Here is a 27586-nt window from a genome sequence, read left to right as displayed (position 1 = left end):
TGTATTCTTTCAAGCACAATCCTATGCTACTATTCCCATTTCTTATATCCTAGTCTGTGCTCTTCATATTGTTGGTGAAAGAATATTTTATTTTTATGACACTGTAATAGTCATTCTCCTGTCTTAGAGCTTGGTCAGACAGGCCTTTCCTGTTTACTAAAAGATATCTTAGTAACAAACTAACAGGTCCCAGACTACCTGAATTCTTGCAAAACAGCACAGATTTTTGTATGTGGCATGACAAACAGAGTTCTATTTACTCAGTGTTTTAAAATTAGGAAAAGTCGTTTCATTGAGCCAGAGACAACTCAGTGAAAACTTTCACCCCACTTTAAGCCAATAATAACTGCAGTTGAAAGATTGTTTGACAAGCCTAAGATAGTAAAATTACAAGCTCTTTGTATCGTGTGAACTGTAAGATGTGGATTATAAGAGCATCTTAATGAATGTGATACATTTGCAGACACAGACATTTGCCCTTTTCTCTCTCTCACTTGTTATAGATTTGGGTCTCTTACATTTACGTATATACAGGTATTATTTTTGTGATTATCTGATTGCCTAAGAAACTTTAGGGACTTCCCTGGCAGTCCAGTGGTTACGACTCTGTGCTTCCACCGCAGGGGGCATGTGTTCGATCCCTGGTCATGGAATTAAGATCCTGCGTGCCATGCAGCAAGGCAAAAATAAATAAATAAAGCCACAGGTTTTTTTTAAAAAGAAATTTTAATTAAAGCGTTATCAGTAAAACGATTGTTTCACATGTTATATGCCTAATTATATTCAGAACAGGTATTATATTCCTTTTTTATCGACTATGTCCTCTGTGCTTATATCTTAGCATGTAGCCCCCAAGTTGAAGCCATTTTTATGTCAACACATGTAGACATCCAGAAATGAACTAAAAGTAAGGTGACTGAATTTTTTATATTTGGTTATCTACGTGGTTAATTACTGATGATTATGAGTTAGGGTTCGGCATACTAGAAAATTTTAAATCAGTTTGGTTTATCATGTTGAAATGTGGGTTATAATCACGTTAACAGTCTAACTCAAATGACGATGTTACTACCAGCACCACCCTGTTAATTGAGAGTCACAGTTCGGAATGAAAGTATGCACTGCTGTGATTTTCTATATCAATTACCTGAAAAATAGCTGCCAAAGAATGTGTAATAGGAAATTGCACTTTTCTCTTGCTAAATATCTGTAATTTCTTTGAAAACATATGTGTATTCTGCTTGTTAGCTCCCAGCACATAAAACCAGGTGACAGTGTCAGCTCTCTAGTTACCATCCATTGTAGTTGGCCCTGGCTCTTCTGTCCTGACCATCCCTCGGTCCTGTCCCATCCACGTCGTTCACCTTCATTCTCACGAAAGTGCTCTACACTCAAACTGTTAGACTGCCCTTAGATTTCCTTTAAAAATCTCGTCCTTTGCTTTAAATTATTAATGAGCAGGACAGAAAAGAAACTAAAAGGAACAAAACAACAGAAGAACTTAAGGCATCTTACTATCTGGTGAGTCTTCATTATTTTACGTCAGCATTATGAAATTAAATTCATATTAGATCTATATAAGCCAATTATTAATTTATAATATCTTGTGTTTAGGGGACTGCCCTGGTGTTTCAAATTCTGGCAAGTATATTTTTTTTCCTACACCTTAACTTTATTTTTTTAAATGAAAACTTCTCTCTCTGACCTGATCCTTTTTTGTCTTTCAGGTTTCTAGCACCTTTGTATCACTTACAGATTCCTGCAGAGAAATGAAACATCAAGCCAGAAGCTCACTTAGTTTGTTTTACATCATGATTGGGGATTTCATTAAGTACCTGACTGTGCTCCATTGTCTCACTAAGAGCTTTCTCTGCCACCTAGGACAGGCATTGCCCGTCCTCCAGAAGACTGAATTTTAAGTCAGAGAACTTTGAAGCCAACAGGTAGAAGAAAAACGGAACAACAGAGCTAGTATTGAACAAGGACAGAGATAACTACTATTGTGGTACAAAAATCTTAAGGGGTAAGTGTATGGTTCATTCTCACTTTATTTTTGTTGGCCGTGCCGAGCGGCATGCAGGATCTTAGTTCCCTGACCGGGGATCGAACCTGTGTCCCCTGCAGTGGAAGCATGAAGTCTTAACCACTGGACCGCCAGGGAAGCCCCATGGTTCATTCTCACTTTAATCTGCATGTATTATCTTAGTTTTAGGTATGGTCTGTTATAAGGTATCTTGACCAATTAGTTTAATTGTTGCTCCTTGATAATAAATTTACTTGCTTACAGAAAAGGTTATTTAAAAAGTCTGATGTTCTAATGTTTATTATTTATTTATTCACCATTTTTGAGGTCATACGATATGCCATTTACTGTGTGCTTGGTGCTGGACATTATGATCTTAATTAGAGTCTAACATGATTAGGACTTTTATTACTTCCTAGACAATAAAATACTTTAGAACATTTTAACTCCAGTTCCTTCCCCAGTGTTTTATTATTTTTGTCGTGTGGTTTACTTCTATAAATATTTAAAATCCTTTAAGACAATAGTTACTGTTTTTTGCAGTCGATATTTAGTCACAATTCCCAACATTACCTTTGGTGCTATTCATCCTTTTCTTTTTTTAACCAGTTTTTACTGGAGTAGAGTTGATTTACAATGTTGTATTAGTTTCAGGTGTACAGCAAAGTGAATCAGTTATACATGTACATATACCCACTCTTTCTTAGATTCTTTTCCCATAGAGGTCATAACAGAGCATTGAGTAGAGTTCCCCGTGCTATACAGTAGGTTCTTATTAGTTATCTATTTTATATAGAGTAGTGTATCTATTTCAGTCCCAATCTCCCAATTTGTCCCTACCCCCCTTCCCCCACTAGGTAACCATAAGTTTGTCTTCTACATCCGTGACTCTATTTCTGTTTTGTAAATAAGTTCATTTGTACCATTTTTTTAGATTCCATATATAAGCAATGTCATATGATATTTGTCTTTCTCTGTCCAACTTACTTCACTCAATATGATGATCTCTAGGTCCATCTATGTCACTACAAATGGCATTATTTCATTCTTTTTTATGGCTGAGTAATATTCCATTGTGTATATATATATATATATATATATATATATATATATATATATATACCACATCTTCTGTATCCATTCATCTGTCGATGGACATTTAGGTTGCTTCCATGTCCTGACAATTGTACGTAGTGCTGCAATAAACACTGAGGTGCATGTGTCTTTTTGAATTATGGTTTTCTCCAGGTATATGCCCAGGAGTGGGATTGCTGGACCATATGGTAGCTCTATTTTTAGTTTTTTAAGGAACCTCCATACTGTTCTCCACAGTGGCTGCACCAATTTACATTCCCACCAACAGTGTAGGAGGGCTCCCTTTTCTCCACACCCTCTCCCTCCTTTATGGTTTGTAGATTTTTCTGTATTTCTTCCTGTTGTCTGCTGGTACTCATTTTCCCTCAACTTGAAGAATTCCCTATAGTATTTCTTGTAGTACAGGTCTGAGGGTTACATATTCTCCCAGATTTTTTGTCTGGAAATGTCTTCAATTCATCTTCCTTTTCAAAGGGTATTTATTGCTGTTCATTAAATTCTAGGTTGGCAGTTACTTTCTTTTTGTGCTTTAACAATGTCATTCCATTATTTTGTTGCTTCTATTGTTTCTATTGAAGAATCATCTGTACAGCTGTTGTTCCCTTTCAAGGTGATAATGTCTTTTTCTTCTGGCTGCTTTTATGATTTTCACTTTGTTTTTTTGCTTCCAGCAGTTTAATTATTCACATTTGAAAGTATAATTTTCTTTGTATTTATTCTGCTTGGGGTTCATAGAACCTCTTAAATCTGTGGCTTGAACTTTCATCAGTTTTAGAAAATTCTTAGCCTTTATCTCTCCAGATATAGCTTTTATCCCATTCTCTCTTTTCTGTCCTTCAGAGAGATTCCAACTTTACAGGCATACCTTGGCGATATCGAGGGTTTGGTTCCAGACCACTGCAATAAATTGAATATTGCAATAAAGTGAGTCACATGAATTTTTTGATTATGTCCAAACAAATGTACGTACCTTAATTTTAAAATACTTTATTGCTTAAAAAAATGCTAACCATCATCTGAGCCGTCATAATCATTTCACTGGTGGAGGGTCTTGCCTTGATGTTGATGGCTGTTGACTGATCAGGGTGCTGGTTGCTGAAGGCTGGAATGACTGGGGCAATTTCTTAAAATAAGACAACAGTGTTTGTGGCACCTCAAAACAACTACAGTCAAAGGTCAGTGATCACAGATCACCGTAACAAATATAATAATAATATATAATATACAATAATAATATATTTAAAAATACATATAATAATAATGAAAAGAGTTTGAAATATTTCGAGAGTTACCAAAATGTATCACAGAGACAGAAGTGAGCAAATGCTGTTGGAAAAATGGCGCTGATCAACTTGCTTGACGCAGGGCTGCCACAAACCTTCAGTTTGTATAAAACGCATTATCTGCGAAGTGTAATAAAGTGAAGCATAATAAAATGAGGTGTGCCTGCATATACTTTTGGGCTTTTTTCTATGCCTCGTATGCCTCTTAAGCTTCTTTCTATATTTTCCATCCTTTTGTGTCTGTGCTTCAGTCTGAAGACCATGCAGAGACACGCTTCATGTTCAGTAAAACCTCTAGTCATCTGTGTTCAGTTTGGTCTTAACTCCATGAATTGAGTTCTTTGTTTAGGTATTCTACTTTTTAGTTTAGAAATTCCAAATAATAATGATTATTAGATTCTAAGTCTCTGTTAAAATTCTCCATCTCGTCACCTGTTTTCTTGAATATGTTCATCCACTTCTTTTAAAATCTTTGTCTCCTAACTCAATATCTGCATCACTTAGTTTTCTCTTGTTTCTGTCTCCAGAGATGCCAGGTCATTTTTTATTGAACTCTGGACATTGCATATAAAAACTCATAGAGGCTCTGGAAGATGTTTTCTTGCCCCAGAAAGGATTTACTTTTGCTTTTGGCAGGCAGTTAGGCAAGGGTCAGATCATTTTAACCCAATTAGCGATTGAGCTGATTTAATGCTGAGTTTCAGTCTTTTTAAAACCCTGTCTATTCCTGCTTCACTGTTATTTTTTACAATGTAACCCTTCAAGGGTCCCAATGAAAAGCCTGGGGTGTTTACTGGGCCTTTTCTCTTTGGTAGTCTCTGAACTACAATTTCTGTCTTCCCAGCCCCAGGAAACTGCCAGAAGTTCTGCCCAGCTCCTTAGCCACTTCCTGCTTGACGTCTTAGCGTTTCATCCTGCACTGAACTGGGCAGATGCCTCATGAGGAAAAGTGGTGCTGAAACTCACATCTACCTTCTTTCTGGAATCTCAGCCGCTTAAGTGCTGGAGTAGCTCTCTGATGATTTTGACAGATTTAAGCTAAAATTTCTCCCTCTTTTTAGTTGCCAAGTTGCTCTTGGCAGGAGAGTTGTTCTGATATAAACTAATCAGCCATAGCCAGAAGCCAGGAACTTAATTTTTAAGAATGATTTCCAGCGAATCATGGTAGCCATATAGATTCCCCTGACCAGAGATATTTATGGTTTTTTGAAATCAGAATCCTTCTTACTCTCTAATTCCACAATTGCCATCTACTGTAATTTCCTCGATTATAAGACACTTGAGTCTGAAATAGCATGGAAGAATACACGCTGGTCTCTAGCTGGAATGTGGGAAGTACCCTGTTCTCATCAGCTATACATCTATAACCCATCTCAAAGTTGAGTGCTCCCAGTGTCTTTTATACCTTCTTATATTACACTTACTACATTATATTGTAACCATTTGTTTACTTTTTCTCCTCTGCTAGACTGAGAGCTGGAACCTCTATTTATCTTTATACTTTCAGTGTCTACCACAGTGTCTGACATTGAGAAAGTATCAGCAAATGGTTTTAGAATAAAGGGTTCTTCTAAGTAACGTTATTTATACATATATAATATCTATTAAATTCTCATTACTAGTAGTTTGAATGCAAAAAGATTTTTCCAGGAGTTTCCTGGAACTCCAGTGGTTAGGACTCAGCACTTTCACTGCCGTGGCCCCAGCTTCAATCCCTGGTCGGGGAACTAAGATCCTGTAAGCCATGCAGCACGGCCGAAAAAAACAAAAAAAAAAAAACAAGAAGATTTTTCCCCTGGACTTGCCCCACATTTTGGGTGACTACCCTGTTTAGAGTCTGTGGATTCTCATGAATTGAATACATTCAGGGGGATTTTCAGGTTCCCTGGGTATTGAGACAGTGGAAGAGACTAATGAAAAAAGAGACTGATAACACGGACATTTTAAAATTGATGTCAAGAGATTCGTGTTCACCCTCGGCAGCGCCCCGGAAAAAAATTTTAAGTTCAGAGTTGAATAAACTGTACAGCAGACCAATAAGGAATGCCATGCTCTCCTGGAGTCATGATCTGTCCAGCACAGTGCTTTGATTCTGACTCCAGCAAACTTGCTTCCACACCAGTGTTCCCTCCACTTTTGACTGCCTTAACACTTGCATGGGAACACAGATTTTCTTTCAATCAGGTATATATCTTTCCTGTATTATTAAAAGTTAAAATTACAGTCATATTAGATAATGCTGTAGTCAAATTATTCTGTGCAGATGAATACCTGACAGACATACTTTGCTTTCATGCCAGGTGACTGGCATCTGAATTCTACTAAGTGTATAGTGAATATATTTCTCTATTTGAAATTAAAGTTGGACTTATTTAAGTTAAGGATTTGGTTTCCTGACAGATGTCTTATTCTCTTTCAGGTTCCGAGTCTTCATGCTTAGGATTTGGCATTTCTAATAACTTGAACCAACAGTAATGCTGGTAACAGTTGCATGGACTTCCTTTTACTGATGTTCTTATGCTCCAGAAACATACCATCCCTTGTTAAAAGGATGGAAGTCCAAAGAATTCTTTATTCCCTAACATGCCTAGCTCCCTCATGCTACTGGTCATTTCTGTGTGTTTCCTACCTAACAAACCCAGATCAAAGCCAAATAAAATGTCCTCTCCAGACTTTTCTCACTCCTAATTTTATAAATAAAAAATATTTTTATTTTATATATAAATACTTCTTAGATTCCAGTTTCTGTTAATGATGGACTAGCTTGATCATCCACAGGTAATAATGATGAAATTGGACAATTTGAAAGTATTGTAGAGTAACCAGAAACAGGCAGAAGCGGAATAAATCTAACCTTGAAAGACAATGGGTGACATTTGTTTATGGGTTTTTGCCTGAGGGCATTCTCCAATCTTGGGTCAAAAACACAAATTGAAGGTGTTGAAGGATGGAGTTTGAGGCCAACAGAACAACCAGAAAATCAGAGGGAAAAATCCAGTTAAAAAAATGACTATACTACATGTAAAGAAATAGGAAAATGTGATACTTACTCAAGGGAAAAAAATAGTCAATAGAAACTGACTCTGAGATGATCCAGATATCACAAGGAGTAGACAATGACTTTAAAGCAGTTGTTACAAATATGCTCAAAGACTTGAAGATATACACACAATGAATTCACATGGGGAATTTCATCTGAGAAATAGAAACAATTAAAAAGATCAAATGGAAACTCCAAAGCTGAAAAGTATAAATAACTGGAATGGAAAGTTTACTGATTGGGCTTAAAATCAGATTGGAGAAAACAGAAGCAAGAGTCAATGAACTGGAAGATCAATGGAAATTATCCAATCTGAAGAACAGGAAGGAAAAAAATTAGAGAAAACACATATCTTGGATGAAGGCAAGAAATAAAAGTAGGGCAGAATTGAAGTGAATGCTCAGTACTAATAAATTCTAGCAATTCATTCTGCAAAGAAAAATACTGAAAAATAAAACCTGGATTTTGGGTGTCTGGTTCTTGTAGTGTTTTCTCCAAGAGTGAGAGGGAACATATCTGATTTCAAAACTGTGTTTTTGTTGGCTTTCATAAGGTCATTTCTCTCATGTGGCCATAAGTTTCTTAGCTTTCTGTCCTCTTCCTCTTTTTTTCTTTCATTCCTTCCAGTGCGGATGGCCTTTTCCGTCTGTGTGCTATATTCTGGAGCTATTTAATTATGAAGACAACTTCTGACAGTGGACTAAGGCAAAGGAAACATGGGATAGGTCATCATACACAGTTCCGTTCTTAATTGGTTTGCTTTTTGATGCATTCTCCTATTGTATTTCACTTTAACTCTAATTTTTGATATTTCACATCATAGTGAATCGTTTAGTTATTTCTAAGCATCAATCTTTCTTAAGAATCTGTGAATACAAAATACCAAATGATATTTCAAAATGAGTGACTTTTAATTATTGATCCCTCTAGATACAATTCTGTTTCTTTTGGTTTTTACCCTTTGTAGGTGTTTCACCAAAACCAACAGCACTTTCAGCAGCAGCCCCCTTCCTGTGGTCCCAGTGGTAGCACCTTATCCTCAGGATGGTTTGGAAATGAAGCCCCTCATTCACATGAAGATGCCTGTATGTCTGGCTTCCACAGTCCCTCACTGTGGTCAGTCACCTGAGAAGAGCATCGAAGATGACAAGGCACGAAGACCTGCTCAGCATATTTGCTGTCAAGACAATAGAAATGAGACCAACTCTGATTGTGTGGAAGTTGCAGCAGAGTTCAACAGAGGTACAGCAAGACATTATAAATCTTAAGTTTCTAGATAGTCTTCAGTTAACTAAGAACTGTATCAGGAAAGGTGATGCTTTCAGAATGTCCTCTCTGTGATCAACTCACATATTTCTTAGATATTGGGTGGGGAGGTATTGGATACTTTAAAAAAAGTTGACTCTGGGCTTCCCTGGTGGCGCAGTGGTTGAGAGTCCGCCTGCCGATGCAGGGGACGCGGGTTCGTGCCCCGGTCCGGGAGGATCCCACATGCCGCGGAGCGGCTGGGCCCGTGAGCCATGGCCGCTGAGCCTGCACGTCCGGAGCCTGTGCTCCGCGATGGGAGAGGCCACAGCAGGGAGAGGCCCGCGTACCACAAAAAAAAAAAAAAAAAAAAAAAAAAAAAAAAAAAGTTGACTCAATAAAGAGTTCTTTGAAATGTTGTTATGTACACCATTCATCTCAGGTTGTTCATCCTGAGAACATTTTGGAAAATAAATCCAAATAGGCTTTGATTCAGTTTGTACCTGAAAGTAGACTTGCTAGAAGGATGCATTTTGTGATCCTGAGCTTTTTCATTTGAATTGATTCTGGAGTTGTAGCCTTTCTTTAAGATGGTAATTTTGGGGCTTTTAAGGGGTTTCCTTTAACCAACTGAGATGAATTGTATAACTGTTCATGAGAGCTCAACTTTATTTTAAACCTTTTAAACCTACTGTCTCCCTCAAATTCAAACTAAATGTAACTGGGCTCTGATTTTGCTCATGATTCTTTCTTTATTGCTCAAGGTAATGTTTGTAGACTGCTTTGATAAGAATCAGCCTTGATCATTTCATAATGCTTCCAAACCTTTGTTTTCCAGGAGACAGCTGTGTGCCTTCAGAAACAGAGAACAACATTTTAAGTTGGAATCCTCTTATTTTGCCACCTGTTTCAAAGGACTGCACTGAAAAGACACCATGGTCTCCTCCTGGCATTCCTGTAGACAGCCCTTCAGGGGTCCTTCAGCAATCCCAGGAAACCTGAGGATGTGGCAGTGCCTCGTCATGTTTCCACTTCAAGCCAGTAACTGCACAAAACAGGCCTGGGGATGGACTGTGTGAAGGACATTAATTCAATTTCAGAGAAAAATCATTATTTATTTTTTGTAGTAGTAACGTCATATGAATGTATCTTAAAATGCGTGCCCTTTTATATTATTTATGCCTTAAAAGTTTCCCTCCCTATTTCTTCCTTCCCCCTCAGTAGTAAACAACCTGGTTTGGCATAGTTTTCAATCATATGAAAGCAGTGGGATCATTCCATGTTGTCCAAGAGCCTCAGCGACAGTAAGAGCCCCTCCTACAAGGATCCCACCTATTGGCTGACTCGCTAAGGGAGACTTGCACAGGCCATTGGAACGTTTCAGATGGAAAGCTGTCTTTCACTATCACGTTATCAGACTTTCTGAGAACATCTGTAGTCAACCACAGTTGTAGCCTGATGTTTGTAATAACAGATGTCTTGTGAATTTGATGAGTGCCTTCCACAGAAGTGAGAGTTGACCTATAGACTGTGTGCACATGGGCACAAGTTATGTCCAGCTTTCTAGGCACTAATCACAAAGAGTGTCATGGACATGGTGGTGGTTAAGTCTGGTTGGGTTATTGCAGAAGGCAGAAAGGGAGCCAAGGCCAGAGAGAAAAAGAATGCCTACTAAAATTTAAAATTGCATTTGTTTATAACATGGTCACCATGGGACTCTTTTTGACTGTTTCTAAGAGTAGGAGCAAAGTAAGACTTTCAAGTATTGACTGGAAGAGAAAGATCTGCATTTTTTTTAAAAAGGGAAGGTTCTGGGGGGACTATCTCGGCAGAAGCTCTCCCATTAGTATAGGATGTGTCATGGTACCACAGCCCCTGAAAATCAATATTTTCTGATTTCCAGCTTGGGCAATACCTGGAAGATGGGAGTGTCAGAAAATAATCTGGAGGTTTGAAGTTTCCAGACGTTTATTCTGAATGTCATCATTGTAACAGGCACCTAAAGCTTTGATTAGCAGAGCTCATAAATCACAATTATTGCTGCCTCTGAGTGACAAGGACATTTGCAGCTGCCCTTGGAAGGCTTTTCTTCTCCACATCTAAAACAAAACAAAACAACACTCTAAGTGTATTTAATAGCTGAGTCAAGCTTTATGGATCACTGCTCTTTTCTGGACTGTGCATCCCTTTGGGGAAGGAAACAGATTCTACCTAAGAGTCAAGCAATTCCAGCACAAGTGGAAAAATTTTACAGTTTCCCAACAATTGCAGTGAAATAGACTAGAATACTGTACTAATCGACTTTCTATATAAATGCATCAATATCCCCTTACATTTGTCTATATACTTTATAAATAGAACTGTTAGTGGAATGTGCCTTGTGAGCTGAGTCACTATGCAAGAATTACTTTGAGTAGAATGTAGTCGATATAATTTCATAGTCGGGTATCAGGGATGCTGCAGAGTCAGGTTCTCCATTCCGGACATCCATGCCTGTAGTATACTGGATTTATTCTTCATGTTGCTTAGATGCAGTTAGCTTTGGAGGGGGATAGCTGTGTCCCTTACTTCTGTGGCTAGCAAAGGACAAAGTCCTAGCACACAGAATATAAAGATATACCCTGTGTTTGCCAGTCAAGTTACGGCAATACAGTCACAAAGGGAGTTTTAGAAACTGGGGGGTAAATGTTTGTAGGCAGTCATTTTGATTCAGGAAACAGAGGTGTATTAGCATGAGCCTTAGGTCATAAACTGCTTTTAAAGATTGACTTTGAATATGGGATTTGTCCACTAGGAAGAGAAAACAACTTTATCTTTAGGGCAATCTCATTGTGGACTGCTTTATTTATATTATTAGTAACGCTGTTTTAAGTGTTATCCTTTTTATTGTATTTTATTTATAAAAAAATGCCTTTATATATTGAGATATATAAATATAAATATATATATAATTGCCTTCACGTTTAGGAGTTATGAGTGCTCTGTAACCATGAGTTGTTCTGAACTTTTAGCCCTGCACAGTCACCCAAAACAGTCCTACCTAATGTCACTTGCCAGGAAGTCAGAGGAAAGTACAGCGTGGGCGATGGCTCTAACATGTGTGAAGTAACTGCTGTGTACCAGGCACTGTGCTGGTGCTTGTTACTGCTATCTCAAATCTTACTGTTAAGACACATCTACAGAGTAGGTGGTAAAGTCCCCAGGTCACACAGGTGAGCCACAGAACCTGCATTTGAACTTATCTGGAGCTGTAATCTGAGCTCCTTCCGTTTTTCCATACTGCTTTCCGAAAGCATTGTGGTTTACTCTCCCGATGGAACTGGTCCAGTTCTGTAAGCCCTGGTCCGCCCCGCCATGGGATTCCTCGGATGCTCTAACTCCACAACGAGAGAAGCTGCCTCTGTCCTCCATAGGCAGAGCTCTGAGCTTATTGCCTGGTCTTCCCCGAGCCCTCATTTCTCTCCATGACCGGCCCATTTGACCTTCTCTCAGCGTAATAGCGATCCTGTAATCCGTCAGGCCTCTTCGTGTTCCTTCTCCTCTTAGAATTCGCTGTGAGTCTGTTTTAGCATAAAACTCCCCCCACTCCTACTATATAATTTCGCTAGCTCCTTTTTTTTCCTTCTTTTGGTTTTGCACTGGTTGTCTGTTGATGGGCGCTCTACAAGATGTAAGTGAAATGGCCATGTTTTCAACCTTTTGAAGTGGTCTTTAGAAAAAGCATCTCTTTCTGGGTTTTGTTTTTGTTGAATGAGTCCTCAAGGACCAATACATCCTTACTAAGCTGATTGTGATGCAAATCTCATTCCAGCTACAGTACTGCCAAGAAGTTAACTTTATAACTGAATTTCATCTGTGTCGCTCTCTTTTAAAGCAATGACTTTTAAGATGCATGTTTCTGTATCATATTGAAAAGTATGTTTTATTTTCCTTAAAGTGGTAATGTTTGAAATTGTACATATTTTAAATGATGTAGCTTTGACAGGTTTTATTTTGTTGATTTGATTTTATATTAAAAGAGAATGCTGCTTTCATGTAGAGTAGCATGTGAAGATGGGGATCCTCTGATTGCTCCTGTTTGTGTAAAGCTGCTTATAGCCTGTGGTTGGGGTGGGTGTACATCTCACTCTGACATTTTTTGGACCCCCTGTCCTCCCCTGAAAATCCCCTATGCACATCCCAGAGCCCAGTGAGTTAACCCAGGAGAGTGATGAAGAGGAGTCCCTTCTGAGACCTCACCTATTTTTACCGTTTACCTAGAGCCATGTCCCTATGAACCCCAGGGTAGAATTTTAGGCTCAAGAAACAGCTTTGGGCTTCCCTAGTGGTACAGTGGTTGAGGGTCCGCCCGCCGATGCAGGGGACGCAGGTTCGTGCCCCGGTCCGGGAGGATCCCACGTGCCGCGGAGCGGCTGGGCCCGTGAGCCGTGGCCGCTGAGCCTGCGCGTCCGGAGCCTGTGCTCCGCAGCAGGAGAGGCCGCAACAGTGAGAGGCCCGCGTACAGAAAAAAAAAAAAAAAAAAAAAAAAGCAGCAGCAGCTTTGCTTTAAAGTCTGAATCTGTGAGAACCTAAGGAGAACTTAGCTTCTGTCAGTTTTCCGTCTCCTCTCAGGCGCCACTTTCCTGATTCCTGGCAGGACCATCCCTTGGCTCTCTCGCTGTTTCTTCTCATCTGAGTCCCCTGCGGAGGCAGCTCTGCTGACTCTTCCAAGCAGTGGAACAAGCGTGCATTTGTGTTTCACCCAGATGTCAGACACACGTGCTTGGAGTCAGTGAGTCATGCTGGCGGCTGACAGAGTGTGACTTTGGCTTGCCCGGGTCCCCTCTCAGCCAGCTCCCCAAGCCTGGTGGCAAGAACCCTGTCCTGTCTTGTTGGCACGGACTCCAGGGTCTAGCAACTGTGAGGCCCTTTGACCACGACAGGCTCGGTGCTATTCCTACGTGAAAGGTGAAAGGGAGACAAAGGCCCTGGGCACCTGGCTCTGCTACCAGCCCTGATTCAGCTGGTCCTACAGTAGAAGCTCGTGTTCTTGGGGAAGGAACTTGGGATGTGGAAAGAACTAGAAGAGCACATCTCTTGCTAGAGCTGAATGAAGGGCACACACGCCTGCAGATCTTGCTTCCCATCTCCTAGCTTCTCCCAGTAGGGAGACCTGGGGCCCAGCTGAAGCCAGGTCAGCCTTTCCCTGTGGGAGCTGCAATCGGAATAATCCTCCACTGGTGGGTGAGAGCATTACGTGTGATTTATCGAGGGATTTCTCAGTTCACGGACTTGGTGCGGAAGCAGGCAGTGGCTCCTACGGCACCAGACACTGTTCCCGGCAACGTGGTTCTCACTTGCCCTGGGACAGCCGGCCGGTCTTCTCCCCAGTCGTGTGTCTTCCTCGTCTTTCCACCTCTGTCTTCCACAAGCTGGGCCAGGACTTGTCTCATAATCAAGTCATTTAGAGGCCCTGCAGTTGAGCCTCGTGCTGGTTGTAAAAGCCGGATATTCAGTGGGAAGGGGTAGCTGGGGTCTTAGCTACCTTGGCTTTAACACTCAGTGTGACCGAGGGGATGTTCCCACCCCCACCTTCTCCCCTAAGCGCGTTGGCACCTTCCCCTTGAGGCCTCATGGTGTGGCAGTCCCTGTGATGGTGACGTTTACTGGAACCTCCGTGAATTCTTGTGCAGGATGCGAACCCGGGGTGCTGGGTGGTGGTTCAGTGCCGACAAAGAACAGACACAGGCAAAGGAGAGAGAGATGCCCTGGGGGTGCCCCAGATTGTTCCCAGAGGACAAGAGAGACGACAGTATCACGCATGAAACTCAGGACTGTTTCCTGGCTTTGGGGGTAAAATCAAGCTTACCTGTCATTGCCTCGGGGGCACCCCTTGGACCCCGATATTGGTGACTTTGCTCCCTGAGGGTGAAGTGTGAGAGTAAAGTTAGTGACAATTACACTCTCCCAGCGTTCCCGACCTCCAGAATGACTGGGCTTCCATACTCACCTGGGAACAAGCAATCGCCCAAAGCCGGTAGGAAGAGAATGAAGACGGGTGTTTCTTGAGCAACCAGCGCAGGTCTCCGGAGAACAACCCTCCCTTCCCTGAGACTCAGGAACCCAGAAGGGGGTGGCCCTAGATGCCCGAGGTTGGGGATTGGAGCCCTGGTGGACATCTAGCATTGGGGAGAGGTCACAACTAAGGAAGAGCCTAGATTCCTTGCCCAGGGGAGTCTACGTCTTATGGGGCCACCTTACAGGGTCAAGCAACCCTGCCCTTGAGCTTCCCACCACAGGGGAAGGTGTCCAGGTGCCGGGCAGCACACTGGAACACCAGCAGAGAGGTCACCATTGCCACTACCATTCCTGTGCCTGCCGCATCCAGCACTGCAGGATAGGCGCTGAAGGGGGGCTCCGCTAGGAGGGCTTGCACGGCATAGGTTTAGAGCCGCCGCTGAACTTGGCAACAGTGGCTTATAGGGTACCAAGCAGGCTGTGCGCTGCTCATCCAGTTCCCCTCCACCTGAAGTGGGTGATCAAGAGCAAGCCTTGACACAGAAAACCTGGAGACCAGGTCTCTCCCCAGGAAAGAGATGCTCTGCGTGCCTGTATTCTTAAGGTTTTGAGTCCCCAGCCAAGTCCCCTATATCTGGCACGGGAGGCAGCAGGCCAGTTATCTCGGCAGCCTGGGGCTGAAGGAAAGGGCGGCTTAACGTAAGGAATTCCCAGGATGGAGAAAGAGCTGCAGGAAGCCACGAGCCCACCTGTGTCCCAGGAGGTGAGGCTGCGGCGCAGAGTCGGGCCCCCATCCTTATTTAATCACCAGCACCTGCACCTCCGCTTTCCCTATTGCTTCTGAGTCAAGTGTACTGTGGCTCCCGCCCCTAGGCCTCGGCCTCCAGAACCTCCCCGGGAGGGGACGGAGGGGAGAGGAAGCAGTGGGGGTCACCTGAGGGGTGGGTGCAGAAGAGGACAGAGGCTGGGGGGGCTGGGGGTGGAGGGACTCAGGAGGAAGGAAGCGAAGGGACAGAGTCGGGGATGCCGTGGGAACAGGAAGGTGCCCCCGGGTTCGGTTCGGTGGAGCAAAGCTGGGTCGCTCCACGGCACTAACCTTACGGCACCTGGTGTCTTCACCTCAGAGGGGTGTCCAGCTGTGCGGTGATTCAGAGCCAGGACGTGGAAGGCATAGAGGACCCCCGGGTCCAAGCGCCCCGCGGCCGCCGGCCCCTGCTCTCCAGCTCGATGTCACCAGCTGCGGTCTCCCAAGCCCCAGGAAAGAGATGCTCTGCGTGCCCCCGGGCCTCGGACGGCCCATGGCAGCTGCACCTCTCTCTGGCGTCTCCCGTAGGTCAGGCTGCTGACGGTGACGTGAAGCTGCGGGTAGCTGGATATCCTGGGGCGTGGGTGGGGACACAAGGCGCATGCGCGCCTACCAACAACCATCTGCGCGTGCGCATGCTTATTACGGATTTGTTGAGAAAAGCTGGTGACGTGCGAATCGGGGTTGTAACGTTGACCACTTCCGTGTAGTTTTAGTCTGTGTTACCCTAGCCTTACACACTGGCCTCGATTTCCTCCTCTGTAAATGGAGGAACAGGAGGTTACTCTGACTGCGTGGAGTTCTGTTTGCCTGAACTCGAGTGCATCCGATTCACGTTCAGTGGGTCTTGTGCTTTTTGAGGCCCTGTGTCTGAGAAAGATAACGCCTCCCAGCTTTGGAGCAGGGAATCCCTGTACCTCTCCACCTAAAGGGCAATGGCTGGAGGTTCCCCGCCCCCTCCCCCCACACACGCTACCCCTCACTCACTCGGCACCTGCAGCAGGATGCTCTGACTGCTGTTGCCCAAGGCATTTCGGGCCTTGCACTGGTAGGTGCCATTGTGGCGTGCTGGGTGGGCATCCTGGACACTGAGGCGCAGCTGGGCACCCTCAGGGTGCAGCATGAACCCCGAAGTGCCTGGCTCCACCTGCCGTTGCTGGGGTCCCAGCCAGAGGAGCTGGGCAGGTGGCGTGTCCCCCAGCAGGGCACATCCCAGCCAGGCATCTCCCCACCTCCAGCACTGACACCCAGGGCTCAGCCACTGCCAGCTGTGGAGCTTCCACAGGAACAGACAGGGTAAGGCTAGAAGGTGCCCCCTGTGTCTGGGCTAGTGGAGAGGCTTGGAAGCGAGGTGCTGGCCAGCAGTGGAGGAGATGGCGGGGGACAGGGGAGACGGGGCCTGTGGGGTTGACAGTGGAGCCTGTAATGGCCCGGTCCGCCTCCTCTTACAGGCTCTCATGCTATGCCAAATTCCTGTCACCATCTGCTCCAGGCTTTACTGATAGCAGCTGTGTTCCTTGATGCTCCTCTCCCACCCAACCCTGAAGCAGATCCTACAGGTGGGGCCCCTGCCCTATTCACGTCTGCATTAAGCACCTCCTCCTAGCACATGGCAAAGGGCCTCCTTCCCCCTAAAGGCCCACAACCTCTCCACCAGGGCACAGGACAGGGCCCATACATAGCAGGTGCTCAGTTTTTATGGACTGACTCTTAGGGACCCAGGGTTTCAGGTGTCCGTGAATCTCCTATGATGGAATTTCCAGTCCTGAGACTGAGTAAGAAGGGAAGGAAATATTTTGAGTGGTGGACCTCCCTGAAAACATGCTAGTCACCCAACGTTTGGAGACCAAGATATGAATCATTTTGTGAGAATTGTTCTATGTGGCAGCTCTGCTGCTTACTTTTCTGAAATTTTTTCTTCAATATTTAATTCTTTTTTTCTTGAGTTGGCAATAAATAGGACTGCCAGGGCCAGACAAAGACAGAGAAGGAAATCAGACCAAAAACGAATAGAGGGAGTGGAAGAGGCAGAGAGAGCCCTCTGGCACCTGAAACATTAATGCAAGTCAAGAATATAGTCAGGCATCTCTCATGCAAATTGATGCAAATGAGGGTGACAGAATCCCTCATGGTCTAGATGGTGCTGTCCAGTAATGGCTCCCCCTCCAAACACACATGTGCCTATTTAGCACTTGAAATGTGGCCAGTCCACGTTGAGATGTGCCGTCACTATAAATACACACACCAGATTTTGAAGACAGCATGAAACAAAAGAATGTAAAATATCTCATTAATAATTTTATTACTACATGTTGAAATGATAATATATTGGATATATCAAGCTAAATAAAATGTTTCACTGTTTCTTTCTACTTTGTTAAGTGTGGCTACTAGAAAATTTTAAATTATATATATATATATATATATATATATATATATATGGTTCACATTATATTTTTTATTGGACAACACAGACCTAGACCAAGGCCCCTGATTGTATGGATCAAAACATTTGAGTCCCTGGGAGGTGAGGTGACACAGTGTCTTGACTTAATTCCAGCGCAGCTGCCGCCAGAGCCCTTCATCCTGATTCCAAAGGGCTGCTGCTCCCACCCCGCCCCAGAACCGAGTCTCCAGCCCCAACTCACCTAGCTGGAGCCGGCAGAGGGCGTCGGGTGACCCTGAGTGGGTGAGTGCCCCGGTACGTGAACTCCCTGCCAGCCAGCTCGTCCTGGGCCTGGAGGAGGTGGACGGCCAGAGAGGAGCAGCCACTGGTGCCCGAGGTCGGCTGCCGTCCATCAGACCAGCTCGGCACAGCAGGGGGCTCACCTCCAGGCCACTCACAGCTCAGCATGATGAACTGGTCTCTGATGGTGGCCATGGTCCAGCAGGTGGGGCTCCGGAGGGGCTCCCCTAGGTAGGGAACAAGGGCTCGGCATGGCCCTACAGGAGGAGGAATGGCTGGCAGGCCTAGCCGCCCTTCCCTCCTTCATTTACTGTTTCACCCACTCATTCCTCCAGGCACACAGTCACTCAATCATTCATTCATTTGCCGTTTATTGAGGGCCGACCATGCGCCGGGGAAATAGTGGGAACAGATGCTAAGCAAACAACTGCGATACAATCTGGTGAGTGCTAGAGTATAGGTAGAAAGACAGACTCTCTGGGGCTTCAGGGAGGAGGACTTTCAAGACAGGATGACATGTAAACGTGGTCTTGGTAGACGGGTAGGTGTTTCCAAGGCAGAGAGAAAGCGGAAGGCATATTTCAAGACCAACATGCAATAATAGAGCAGTAGAAGTAAATTGTAAGGTCCATGAGCGCCTCCCTGGAGGCTGGGAGATGGTAAGGAGGGTGTCGCAGGGCTCTAAGCCAGGACTGAGGAGGACAGGCCACAGTGTGGGTGGAGACCGGGGCTGGAGAGGAGAGAAAAGCTGGGAGGTGGGGACCGAGCAAGTGCTGTCACCTCCTCATTCCACGGCAAGTCCTGGAGCTTGTGGTCTGGACCCCCTCCCAGCATCCCAGGGTCCCACTGGTCTGGCCCCTGCCCACTCCCCTGCCTGCAATGGCAGAGCCCTGCTGTTTCCTGCGTGCACTCCCACGGTCCGATCCGCAGAGGGCAGGCTGGGCCGGGGCTGGCAGCCGGAAGCCCCGCAGGCCAGGTGCAGACCGGAGTCAGTGCCCCAAGGGTGGGGGGTACAGTACAGGAGGGCTGCCCCCCGGGGGCATCTGGGTGGAGAAGCAGGTCCCAAGGCAGCGCACCGCAGCCCCGGGGGCGGCTGGGAGCCTGGAGGCCAGAGGTGTCAAGGGTAAAGGAAGCAGGGAGAAATGGGTGAGCGGGAAAGGAGTGATCCCTCTGAGGGGCTGGCGAGGAAGAGGCTGAGCCCTCCGGTCAAAGGCAGGGGCTGGGGGAGGGGCGGGTGTTCAGAGTCCCTGAGGAATCCCAGAGGCCCCCCCCGGAGGCCCCACTGGGAAGTCTCCCATCTCCCGTCCTCTGCTCTGCCCCAGCCACTTTGCCTCACTGGCATTAGCCTTCTCTGGCCTCAGTCCAGCCCCCAGGGCCACGGGAAGCATCCCTCGGGGAGGGGTCTGCATAGGGTCTGCCCCTCTCCCTGCCCCTCCCCACGGTTTTCCCAGCCTCTCCCCCAACCCCCTGACACCCGCTCTGAGGCTCCATCCAGTTCCCCAGACCTCCCTCACCTTGCACACCAGGGCCCCTGGACTCTGCCAGAGCACGGGACCCTGGGGGCTCCAGCCGTGGGCGGCCCCTCAGCACACACTCACAGTAGATGGTGCCCTGGCCGCTGCTCTGTGCGCGGGTGTCCGGGCAGCTGCCGCGGGCCAGGCAGGTGTATAGGCCTGTGTGGACGCGGCCGGCACTGACGACGACGTAGGTGGGTCCAGCGTGGCCCCGAGTGTGGTCACGGAGCCACACATAGCGGCTGGGGGCGCTGGCTGCAGCCGGGCGGCTCAGGGTCACCTCTTCCGTTTCACTGGCCCCAAACCCCTCCTCACTGGAGCCCAGCGGCTCCACGGGGATCACAGGATTGTCTGGACCATCTGGAGGGCAAGGAAGGCTTGTCACACCTCCCAGCCTTCATTCCTTCATGCGCTCATATAGCCTCTGCTGAATTCACTCACCATCCAGTGAGCGTCTATTATGCGCCAACTGTGTCGAGTACTGTGCGAAGGTCCCCAGGAACTCAGGGTGCAGGGATCAACGGCAAAGTCCAATGTAGGCGATCAGAGTCTGTGGAGGGGAGCACCCCAGGCTGGGAGAGCTGGAGAGGGCAGGTGTAACCGTGAGGGCCTCCCTGAGGGACTAGCGGCTGAGTTGGGGTGGGGGATGGGCAAAAGCAGGCTACCCAGAAAAGAGGCAGGGCCCCCAGTCCTGCCCATTTGTCTGGGATTGAGAGGCTTCTTGGGACTGGGGCAGTTGGTCCCTTTAGACCGGAGAGGGAGGAAAACGGGGTGGGAAGATGCCCTGACCATGCTCCCAGCAGCCAGCCCTCCTCACATCTTTGGGTCACCGCCCTCCCCTGTCTCCTGTGCCCCCCTCTCCCTGACTCACACACAGGACTGAACCCTCTGCCTGCTTCCTTCTGCTCCTACGTCTTTCCCAACAACTGCTCACCTGTCTCCTCCACGGTCCTCAGTTCACAGTTTGCACAGACCACCATCGTTAGTGGACATCGTTAGGCAGAGCCCTAGCTCCTTAAATCCTCTAGACCAGCACTGTCCAATAGGTGGACGTGTGCCACAGATGTGTTAAATTCTCCAAATCTCAGAAAGGAAAAATAACCAAACCCAACCAAGCAAAAAAACACCGATAGGTTTTAACAATTTTAGTAATATTTTTGGTTGAACCAAACACATGCAGAATATGATGGTTTCGAGGTACAATCAATATAAAAAGTATTGATGAGCCCATATATATATATTAGATTAAGTCTTCAAAATCTAGTGTGCATTTTATACTCAGAGCACATCTCAGTTAGCTTCAGCCACATCCCAGATGATCAAAGTCATGCAAGTGGCTACCCTTCTGGCCAGTGCAGCTCTAGACTATGCTGATCTACATCTCTCACACAAATCACTGATTTCATTTTTAAATTTAAAAATTTTTTTGAAAAAATTTCTAGAAGTTAATTAGCTTCATGGGTTCTCTTCACTGACATAACTATTCTAGTCTTTTGTCCACTTTTGTATGGATTGCTGCTTCTTCCTCACTGGTTGTTTTGGAGATCTTTCTTCTGAAAAGTAATCCTTTGTTTGCTATGCGTGCCTGCTTTCAACAGAAGCTTCTGATTTCTAACTTCAGCTTCTCAGCCTCAGACTTAGCACCAAATTGTCACCCTCTCTTCTCACTGTGGCCCCCTCCCTGTTTCTTCAGGGTTCAGTCGGTCAAAGGTAGACTTTCTGAGCCACCCCTGAAATTATGGGTAAAATTGTGACTATGAACGTATGCACATTTTCCTGGTAAGAGGGGCCCATGACCTTGAAAAGGTGAAAACCCGTTGCACTAGAGCCATATTTGGCACCAATGGGTATAATGCCTTGAGCTCTTGCCTACTGCAGCCTCTTGGAGGGCTAGGGTACTCCTAGGGGCCCTGAGGTGTGTCAAGAGGCCAAGCCTAGGTGGGTAGGTGGGTGCAAGCCCTGACCCCTCCCCCAAGACCATTCTGACTCACAGATGATATCCAGGAAGTCTCCATCACTGCTCAGCCAGTTGACGGTGTTGTGGGCAGTGCACATGTACCAGCCCAGGTGTGTCTGATTGACTGGGTCCAGCTGGATCAGATGTTTCGTGAGCCCTACCAGGGCCTCTCCAGGGCCTCGGGTGCCTGAGGCTACCAGGCAAAGGTCACGGGCTCTGTGACCTCCCACGTGTGGCCACCACAGAGGTCCCTCCACTGGGGAAAGGTCACTCAGCTGCATCTGAGGCTTTGACAGGGGCACTGGCCAAAGGAGGGAGAGGCCCTGTGTTTGTTATCACAGACCCGGGTCATGCCCAGCTGTGTCCAGCAGCCCCAGCGCTTGCTGGCAGGGTTCGGCCTACCCACTGGGCCCTGAGCATCCCTTCCTCATGATCCCAGGTTTCCCCACTACCTGGAGGAGGTCCGCGTAGAACCCAAGCCGGGCAGAACACGATGGGAAACACATGCAAAAAGATGCAAAGCCCCATGCAATGCAGCTCAAGCCAGCCTGGGTCCCTGGCCGGGCCCCTCACCCAGCACGGCCAGAGCGAGGGGGGAGTAGGTGGTGTGGAGCTGGCCTCCAGCCTCGTGTCAGGCCTGGCACAGGAAGTGGCCGTGGGCCCCCTTCCCACCATCCCCAGCACCAGGCTGCTGTTCTGCAGACTCACGGCCCCCAGAGCCAACGCCCCGGCCTCCACCTTAGACTCTGCTCTGTTGGTGACGGCCACAAGCTGTGGAATCAGTGGGCCCAGGGGGGCGAAGCTCCAGAAGACCACCAGGGGGGCAGGCCAGGAGCCACAGGCCAGCTCCACAGAGCCGCCCTGCACTCCTTGGATGGAGGGGGCCTCCTCTGGTACTCCTGGGGTCACCTGGGGCTGCCCTGGAGACAGAGGCAACGCAGGCTGTCTGGGCAGTTCTGGGGTCCCCTGCTCCCCGTCCTCGCCCAGAATCTCTGTTACCGGTCTGTAGGGTGGGCTGGCTGGGCAGGGTTTGATAAGGCAGCATAAGCCCTTTTGGAGTTGGTGGACAAGAGACGGTTTCTGAGGGAGCCCACGGAGCTTCCTGTCGGGCTGTGCTGTAGAAATGGGTGGGGTGGGACACTGGAACAGAGGTTCCCATCAGACCTTTTGGAAAGCTTGATAAAAATATAGATTCCTGGGCTTCATCCCAGACTCCTGAGTCAGAATCCCCTGGGTTGGGGTGGGGAGGGCTCAGGGCCCAGGAATCTGTATTTTAACAAGCATCCAGAAGTCAATCTGATGATCAGCCAATGACTCCCGAGACTCAGGAGATGTACGTGGCCAATGGCAGTTCAGGCCCCAGAGATCTCTGAGTAAGGATCCCAGCGGGATTCCAGACCCACTGCAGCAAAAGGAAGACAGCCCCAGCCTGCCGTCAGCACGTCGAGCATCCATCCGTCAACTGTTAATTATGGAGCACCTGCTCCAGGCCAGGCACAGGCAACAGTGACAAATGAGCCACTTATCCCCGCCCTCATGGAGCTTCCGGTCTCCCGGGGAGTCAGGCAGGAAACAGTCATCATGGGTGAGGCAGGCCAGCAGGCGTTCTTTCCTGCTCGGGGCCCAGCATGGAACCCCAGGACCCGCCTGAGCTCCCTGTTCTTCTGTCCCTTGTGGTCAGCATACTGTAAAGAGCCTCAGCAGACTTAAGAAAATAAGTGCGTCGGAGGACAACCGAGCCACAGGGCTCGTTCACGCCAGCTTCCGTTGACTGAGTGCCCCCCGTGCCATGCCCTGCACTGGACTCTTCCCCTGCATCACCTACTGATCTTAACTGTAATGACAATAACATCCCTCCGGACTCTGAAACATGAAATCACTTCATCTAAAACCACACGGTAGGTGGAGGAGCTGGGATTGGAGCCCTGGTCTAACTCCCAACTTCCGCAATGAGGGGTCAGCCTGCAGGGGTCTCTCAAGTAAACTTAGAAAAGAGGAGGCATAAGGACGTGCTTGAGGACCCAGACTCTTGACTGGTTTGAGCTGAAGTTTCAGAGAACCAGGCTGAAGGCTCCGAGCGGGTCAGTGGGACCTCCCTCGCCTCACAGGAGTCCCCTCTGCAGCCTTCGGGACACATGCCCTTCAGCCTCTCCCCTTGACCAGCATCAAGAGGGCGGTGTACTAGCGGCACGACGGTGGGCAAGCAACGTGCCTGCTCTGAGCCTCATCGTCCTCATCTTTAAAACGAGCATAATAATAACTACCTCTTCAGGGCATTGGAGAGAGAGGCTGCGGCCCCACACCTCCAGCACCTCGTAAGCCCACGGGCCACAGCGCACGTTCAGTCAATGCTCATTCTTGCCCTCTTCGTGTTTAGGTTGAACTGGAATCTGCTTTTCCGACACATCTATCCTAGGGGTCGAGTTCCTCCCATGAAACTTTGCAAAACTATTCAAATTCTTCTTCCAAATGAAAGTCATCCAATATTTGAAACAGCATGTCCAGCCCTCCTCTTCTCTACCTGGATGCTAATCGGAGTTCCCAACCATTGCCAGGCGTGTGCTGGATGTGCCATGTGTTTTCCACCCTCCAGGAGACAGCACCGCTGTCCACATCTCGCGAACGCGCTCGAATTCTCTCCAATCTTTCCCCCGACGGCTTCATTCCCCACGCCCCACTTGGCTCCCCACCTTTGGGCCTCTTCCATGCTGTTCCCACCCACCTGAAGCGGTGCCACCTCTGAGCTGGCCAGGGGTCCGTGGAACCGCTAAGTTCCTTCTCTCTGACAAGAAGACTCAAAACCTTTCTCAGTTACGTACTGTTAGGGTTTTGTTTATCCGTCTAGTAAACATTTATTTCCTGGCCACCATGTACCAGGGCACGTTGACTCCACTGCTTTGCTGGGCCCTCACCCAGGCCCATGAGCAAGGCTGGACAGAACTCAGCGCTCTGAGAGGACGCAGCAGCTCCGTGGGGCTCCCCGATCCTTGGACGGAGGGAGTGCTGTGGCTGCAGCAACTGCCCAGGTTTCCGGCCACTGCCTCACTTTCCAGGAACCTCCGCAGCGCCATGGGCAGCGTCGCGCCAGACTGTGACCCTTGTTAAACCCGGGGCCAGGGGATTCTCGTTCCCGGCCTCTTCCTGTCTTGCACTCACCTCTCTGCTTCTCTGAGCCAACCTGCAGGCCTGATTCTGAACCCCCAGGCCTTGGGAAGAGCAGAATGTGTGGAAGGATGGGGACAGCTGGGCTGGAGCAGAGGAAGAAGAGGATCCTGGAAATAAATGGCTTTTCCATGTGTGTCCACGTGGGCCTTGTTGGAGGCCAACCGTAGGCTCCCCCTGGGGGCCCCAGCGGGAGACGAGCTGAGGGCTGGAGAGGAAATGGGCCAGAGGCTCCGCAGTCCACACGGCTCCCGCTGTGTTCACAGCTGACGGGGGGGGGGGGGGGGGGGGGGGGGGGGGCAGGAGGGACAGAGGGTCCGGCAGGGGTCGCGGCTTAGTCGCTTTGTACACTGCTCCTTGGAGACCGGAGAGGAAATGAATGGGGCCCTAGATGGAGGGGCGAAGAGAGGGAGGCGGAGGCGGGAGAAGTAGAGCCCCCTCGGGGCCTGGTGTCTGCGCCAGCTCTGCCTGGTAGCGAGCCCTCCTTCCATCCGCTCGACCACTCTCGGTGCCCTTCCTGGGCCGCTGTGGGCAGGACACCCCATTTCTCTGGGCCTCCGTTTCCTGATGGATGAACGATGTGGTCGTAATGCCCACCAGCCGCTCCTCTGAGTCACTGTAAGTAAGAGCTGGCTGCGTGGTGAAGTAGGAGAGGTCTGCAGACAGCATAAAAACCACTGTACAGGAGTAGGGGGTGGAACGAGAGCAGATCTTGGGATCAGATCAGCATTCGGATCCTGGCTCCATCATCCACTAGCTGGGTGACAGCAAACAAGTGACTTACTCCAAGTCTCCGTTTTTCCCCTATAAAAGGAGGCTACTGTTAGAGAATTGTTGTTAATTTTGTTATGTGTGATAATAGTTTTGTGTTTCTGTAAGACAATGTTTCTATTTGTTTTTTTAATGAACACTAAGATATTCAGGGATGAGATGTCATGGTATCTTTACTTTAAAATACCTCCGTGAAAATAAGATCCATGAAGCAGCTTTAGCCAGGTCTTTAGTTCCATAGTGGTTCAGGGATTTTTACGGGGCAGATGCAAAACCTGCTTAACACCAAAGTCAGCATTTCCCTATTTTTGTAAAAGCCTAAACTCGTTGAAAAGTCGTGTTAGGTGTTCTCAGTGGAAGTGGTGGGCAGGAGAAAGGAAAGAGCATTTGGAGGCACTTAAAGTGGAGAGGAGGAGATTTCCCTGACCTGGGGACAGGTCAGAGGTTCCTGGGTCCCTGGGGACAGGATGAATCTGAAGGCCAGGCCCATGACCCAGGGGGGCAGAGAAGTGTAGAGCCCCCTGGAGGCTCGGGCAACAAGGTCAGCAGCAACCATAAGGGACCCGAGGTTCGAAGCTTCTCCGTTTTAACTCATAAACCTCCAGGATTCTGGTGGGACCCTGGGAGGGTCAGGGGCTCCAGTATGGAGTCCACTTTATTTGATTTTAATGAAATAAAGGAACAGATACTCTCGCACACTTAAGTTTGTGGAGTGAGATTCACACCCACCTCCCTGCTGTTATTATCATTAGTGTTGCTGTTATTTCTATTATGAAATAGCCTGGAGCCTGCGCCGTGACACCAGGTTTGAGTGCGTGTTGAATGCTGTTCCATTAGAGGGAAGCTTGGGCAAGGCTGAGGTTCCTCCCCTGTAGATGTTCCAGGCCCTTCCCTGCTCCAGCTGGCGACGGGGCTTCTATCAGGTCTGGAGGGACAGTGTTAGGACAGCTTTCTGTGATTGAGGGCCTGGTTGGAGAATTCAGCCTCGGCTGGACCCAGTGGGTGTCTGTCTGGACAGGGCCGAGTGGGAGCCAGGCCAGGCACCGAGGTCTGTGGAGGAAGCCAGGGCTCAAGGAAAACTCTTGCCTCTTTCTCCATCTTCAGGCCTGGTCTAACTCCCTCCTCCCCACTTCCCAATCCCCTGCTCCCCAACCTGGCTTGATTCTCCAAGTTCCCTGGCTGGGGAGCTGGAAGGAGGAGGGAATTTCCAGAATGTCTCCGTAGAGCTCCGGGGGAGGCTTGGCAACTGGAAATTGTCAGCCATCTCCTTGGCAACCGGCAGCCAAATAATTCTGGGAATGGAGGAGGCAGGGGAGCTCTCTGCAGGCTGACCAAGGGAAGCGGGCCCTCGGCCCCCAGAAAACTTCAATTCTTTCTGACGTTTGTCAGTCAGGGTCCAGACGGGAGACAGAGGCCCATCAGTCAGCTGAGAAGAGAACTTACTATAAAGAATTGGTAACTGGGTATAAAGTTGCTAATTAAGTAGCACAAGAGAATGCTTAGGTGTCATGGAGGTGGCAACTGCTGGGGCTGGGAAAACAAAGGAAGAGGCTGGAATCACTGAACCTTAGACATTTCGAGGAGGGGGACCCAGAGCCTGGGACCCTGACCTCTGAGGAGGAGGCTCTGAGTGGGAAGCAAGGACCCCTGGGCTTGTGCCCAGACCTCTGAGGAAGGGGCTCCTGCCAGTGGGGCTGGGGTCTCTGGGGCAGGGATGTGGGGGTGGGTGGTGGATGATGAAGCTGCGAGTGTTGAAAAAACTGCAAACTGGATTCAGCTGCAGCTTCAGGGTGGGCCTGGGGTGAAGAAGTGTCGTTGAGATGACGCTTACGGGGAACACACAGACACGAGGAAGATGCCCACCCTTCTTCCTCCATCCTGAAACCTCCCTTTAGCAACTCCTACTGGGGAATCTGCGAGGAAACAGTTGGCAAAGCAGAAATGGGGCTCACAGGGCCCAAGGTCTGCGTCGCAAAGCAGTGGACAGAGGATGGGTCTGGAGCTGAGA

General features: G+C 47.8%; 2 protein-coding genes across 5 annotated transcripts in view; one reads left to right on the top strand and one right to left on the bottom strand.

Moving 5' to 3' along the window:
* CDON (cell adhesion associated, oncogene regulated) overlaps window positions 1-9791 on the top strand; it is a 99059-nt gene extending 89268 nt beyond the window's left edge. For 3 of the 4 annotated variants that reach the window (XM_059068472.2, XM_059068473.2, XM_067039261.1), the window contains exons 19-20: window positions 8409-8683; window positions 9525-9791. In XM_059068472.2, coding sequence (XP_058924455.1) covers window positions 8409-8683; window positions 9525-9688 — 439 coding nt within the window. In that variant the 3' untranslated portion in view covers window positions 9689-9791. Of the gene's footprint in view, window positions 1-1755; window positions 1880-8408; window positions 8684-9524 lie in introns of those variants that run through there. The other variant, XM_067039262.1, reaches the window with a different exon arrangement.
* A 4505-nt stretch (window positions 9792-14296) lies between these two features.
* On the bottom strand, window positions 14297-24352 carry VSIG10L2 (V-set and immunoglobulin domain containing 10 like 2). The gene is given in 18 exon segments (XM_059070295.1): window positions 14297-14375; window positions 14535-14587; window positions 14676-14773; window positions 14960-15085; window positions 15790-15883; window positions 15886-15943; window positions 15945-16061; window positions 16274-16358; window positions 16476-16719; window positions 16721-16810; window positions 18169-18401; window positions 19689-20048; window positions 21680-21826; window positions 21829-21893; window positions 21895-21946; window positions 22219-22314; window positions 22317-22695; window positions 24167-24352. Coding segments are annotated over 18 exon segments (2562 nt in total).
* Between the last annotated feature and the right edge of the window lie 3234 nt (window positions 24353-27586).

The sequence above is a fragment of the Kogia breviceps genome, chromosome 7 (assembly GCF_026419965.1).
Source record: "Kogia breviceps isolate mKogBre1 chromosome 7, mKogBre1 haplotype 1, whole genome shotgun sequence".
In the NCBI taxonomy this organism is placed as follows: domain Eukaryota; kingdom Metazoa; phylum Chordata; class Mammalia; order Artiodactyla; family Physeteridae; genus Kogia; species Kogia breviceps.
This window is presented reverse-complemented; position numbering and strand designations above follow the sequence as displayed.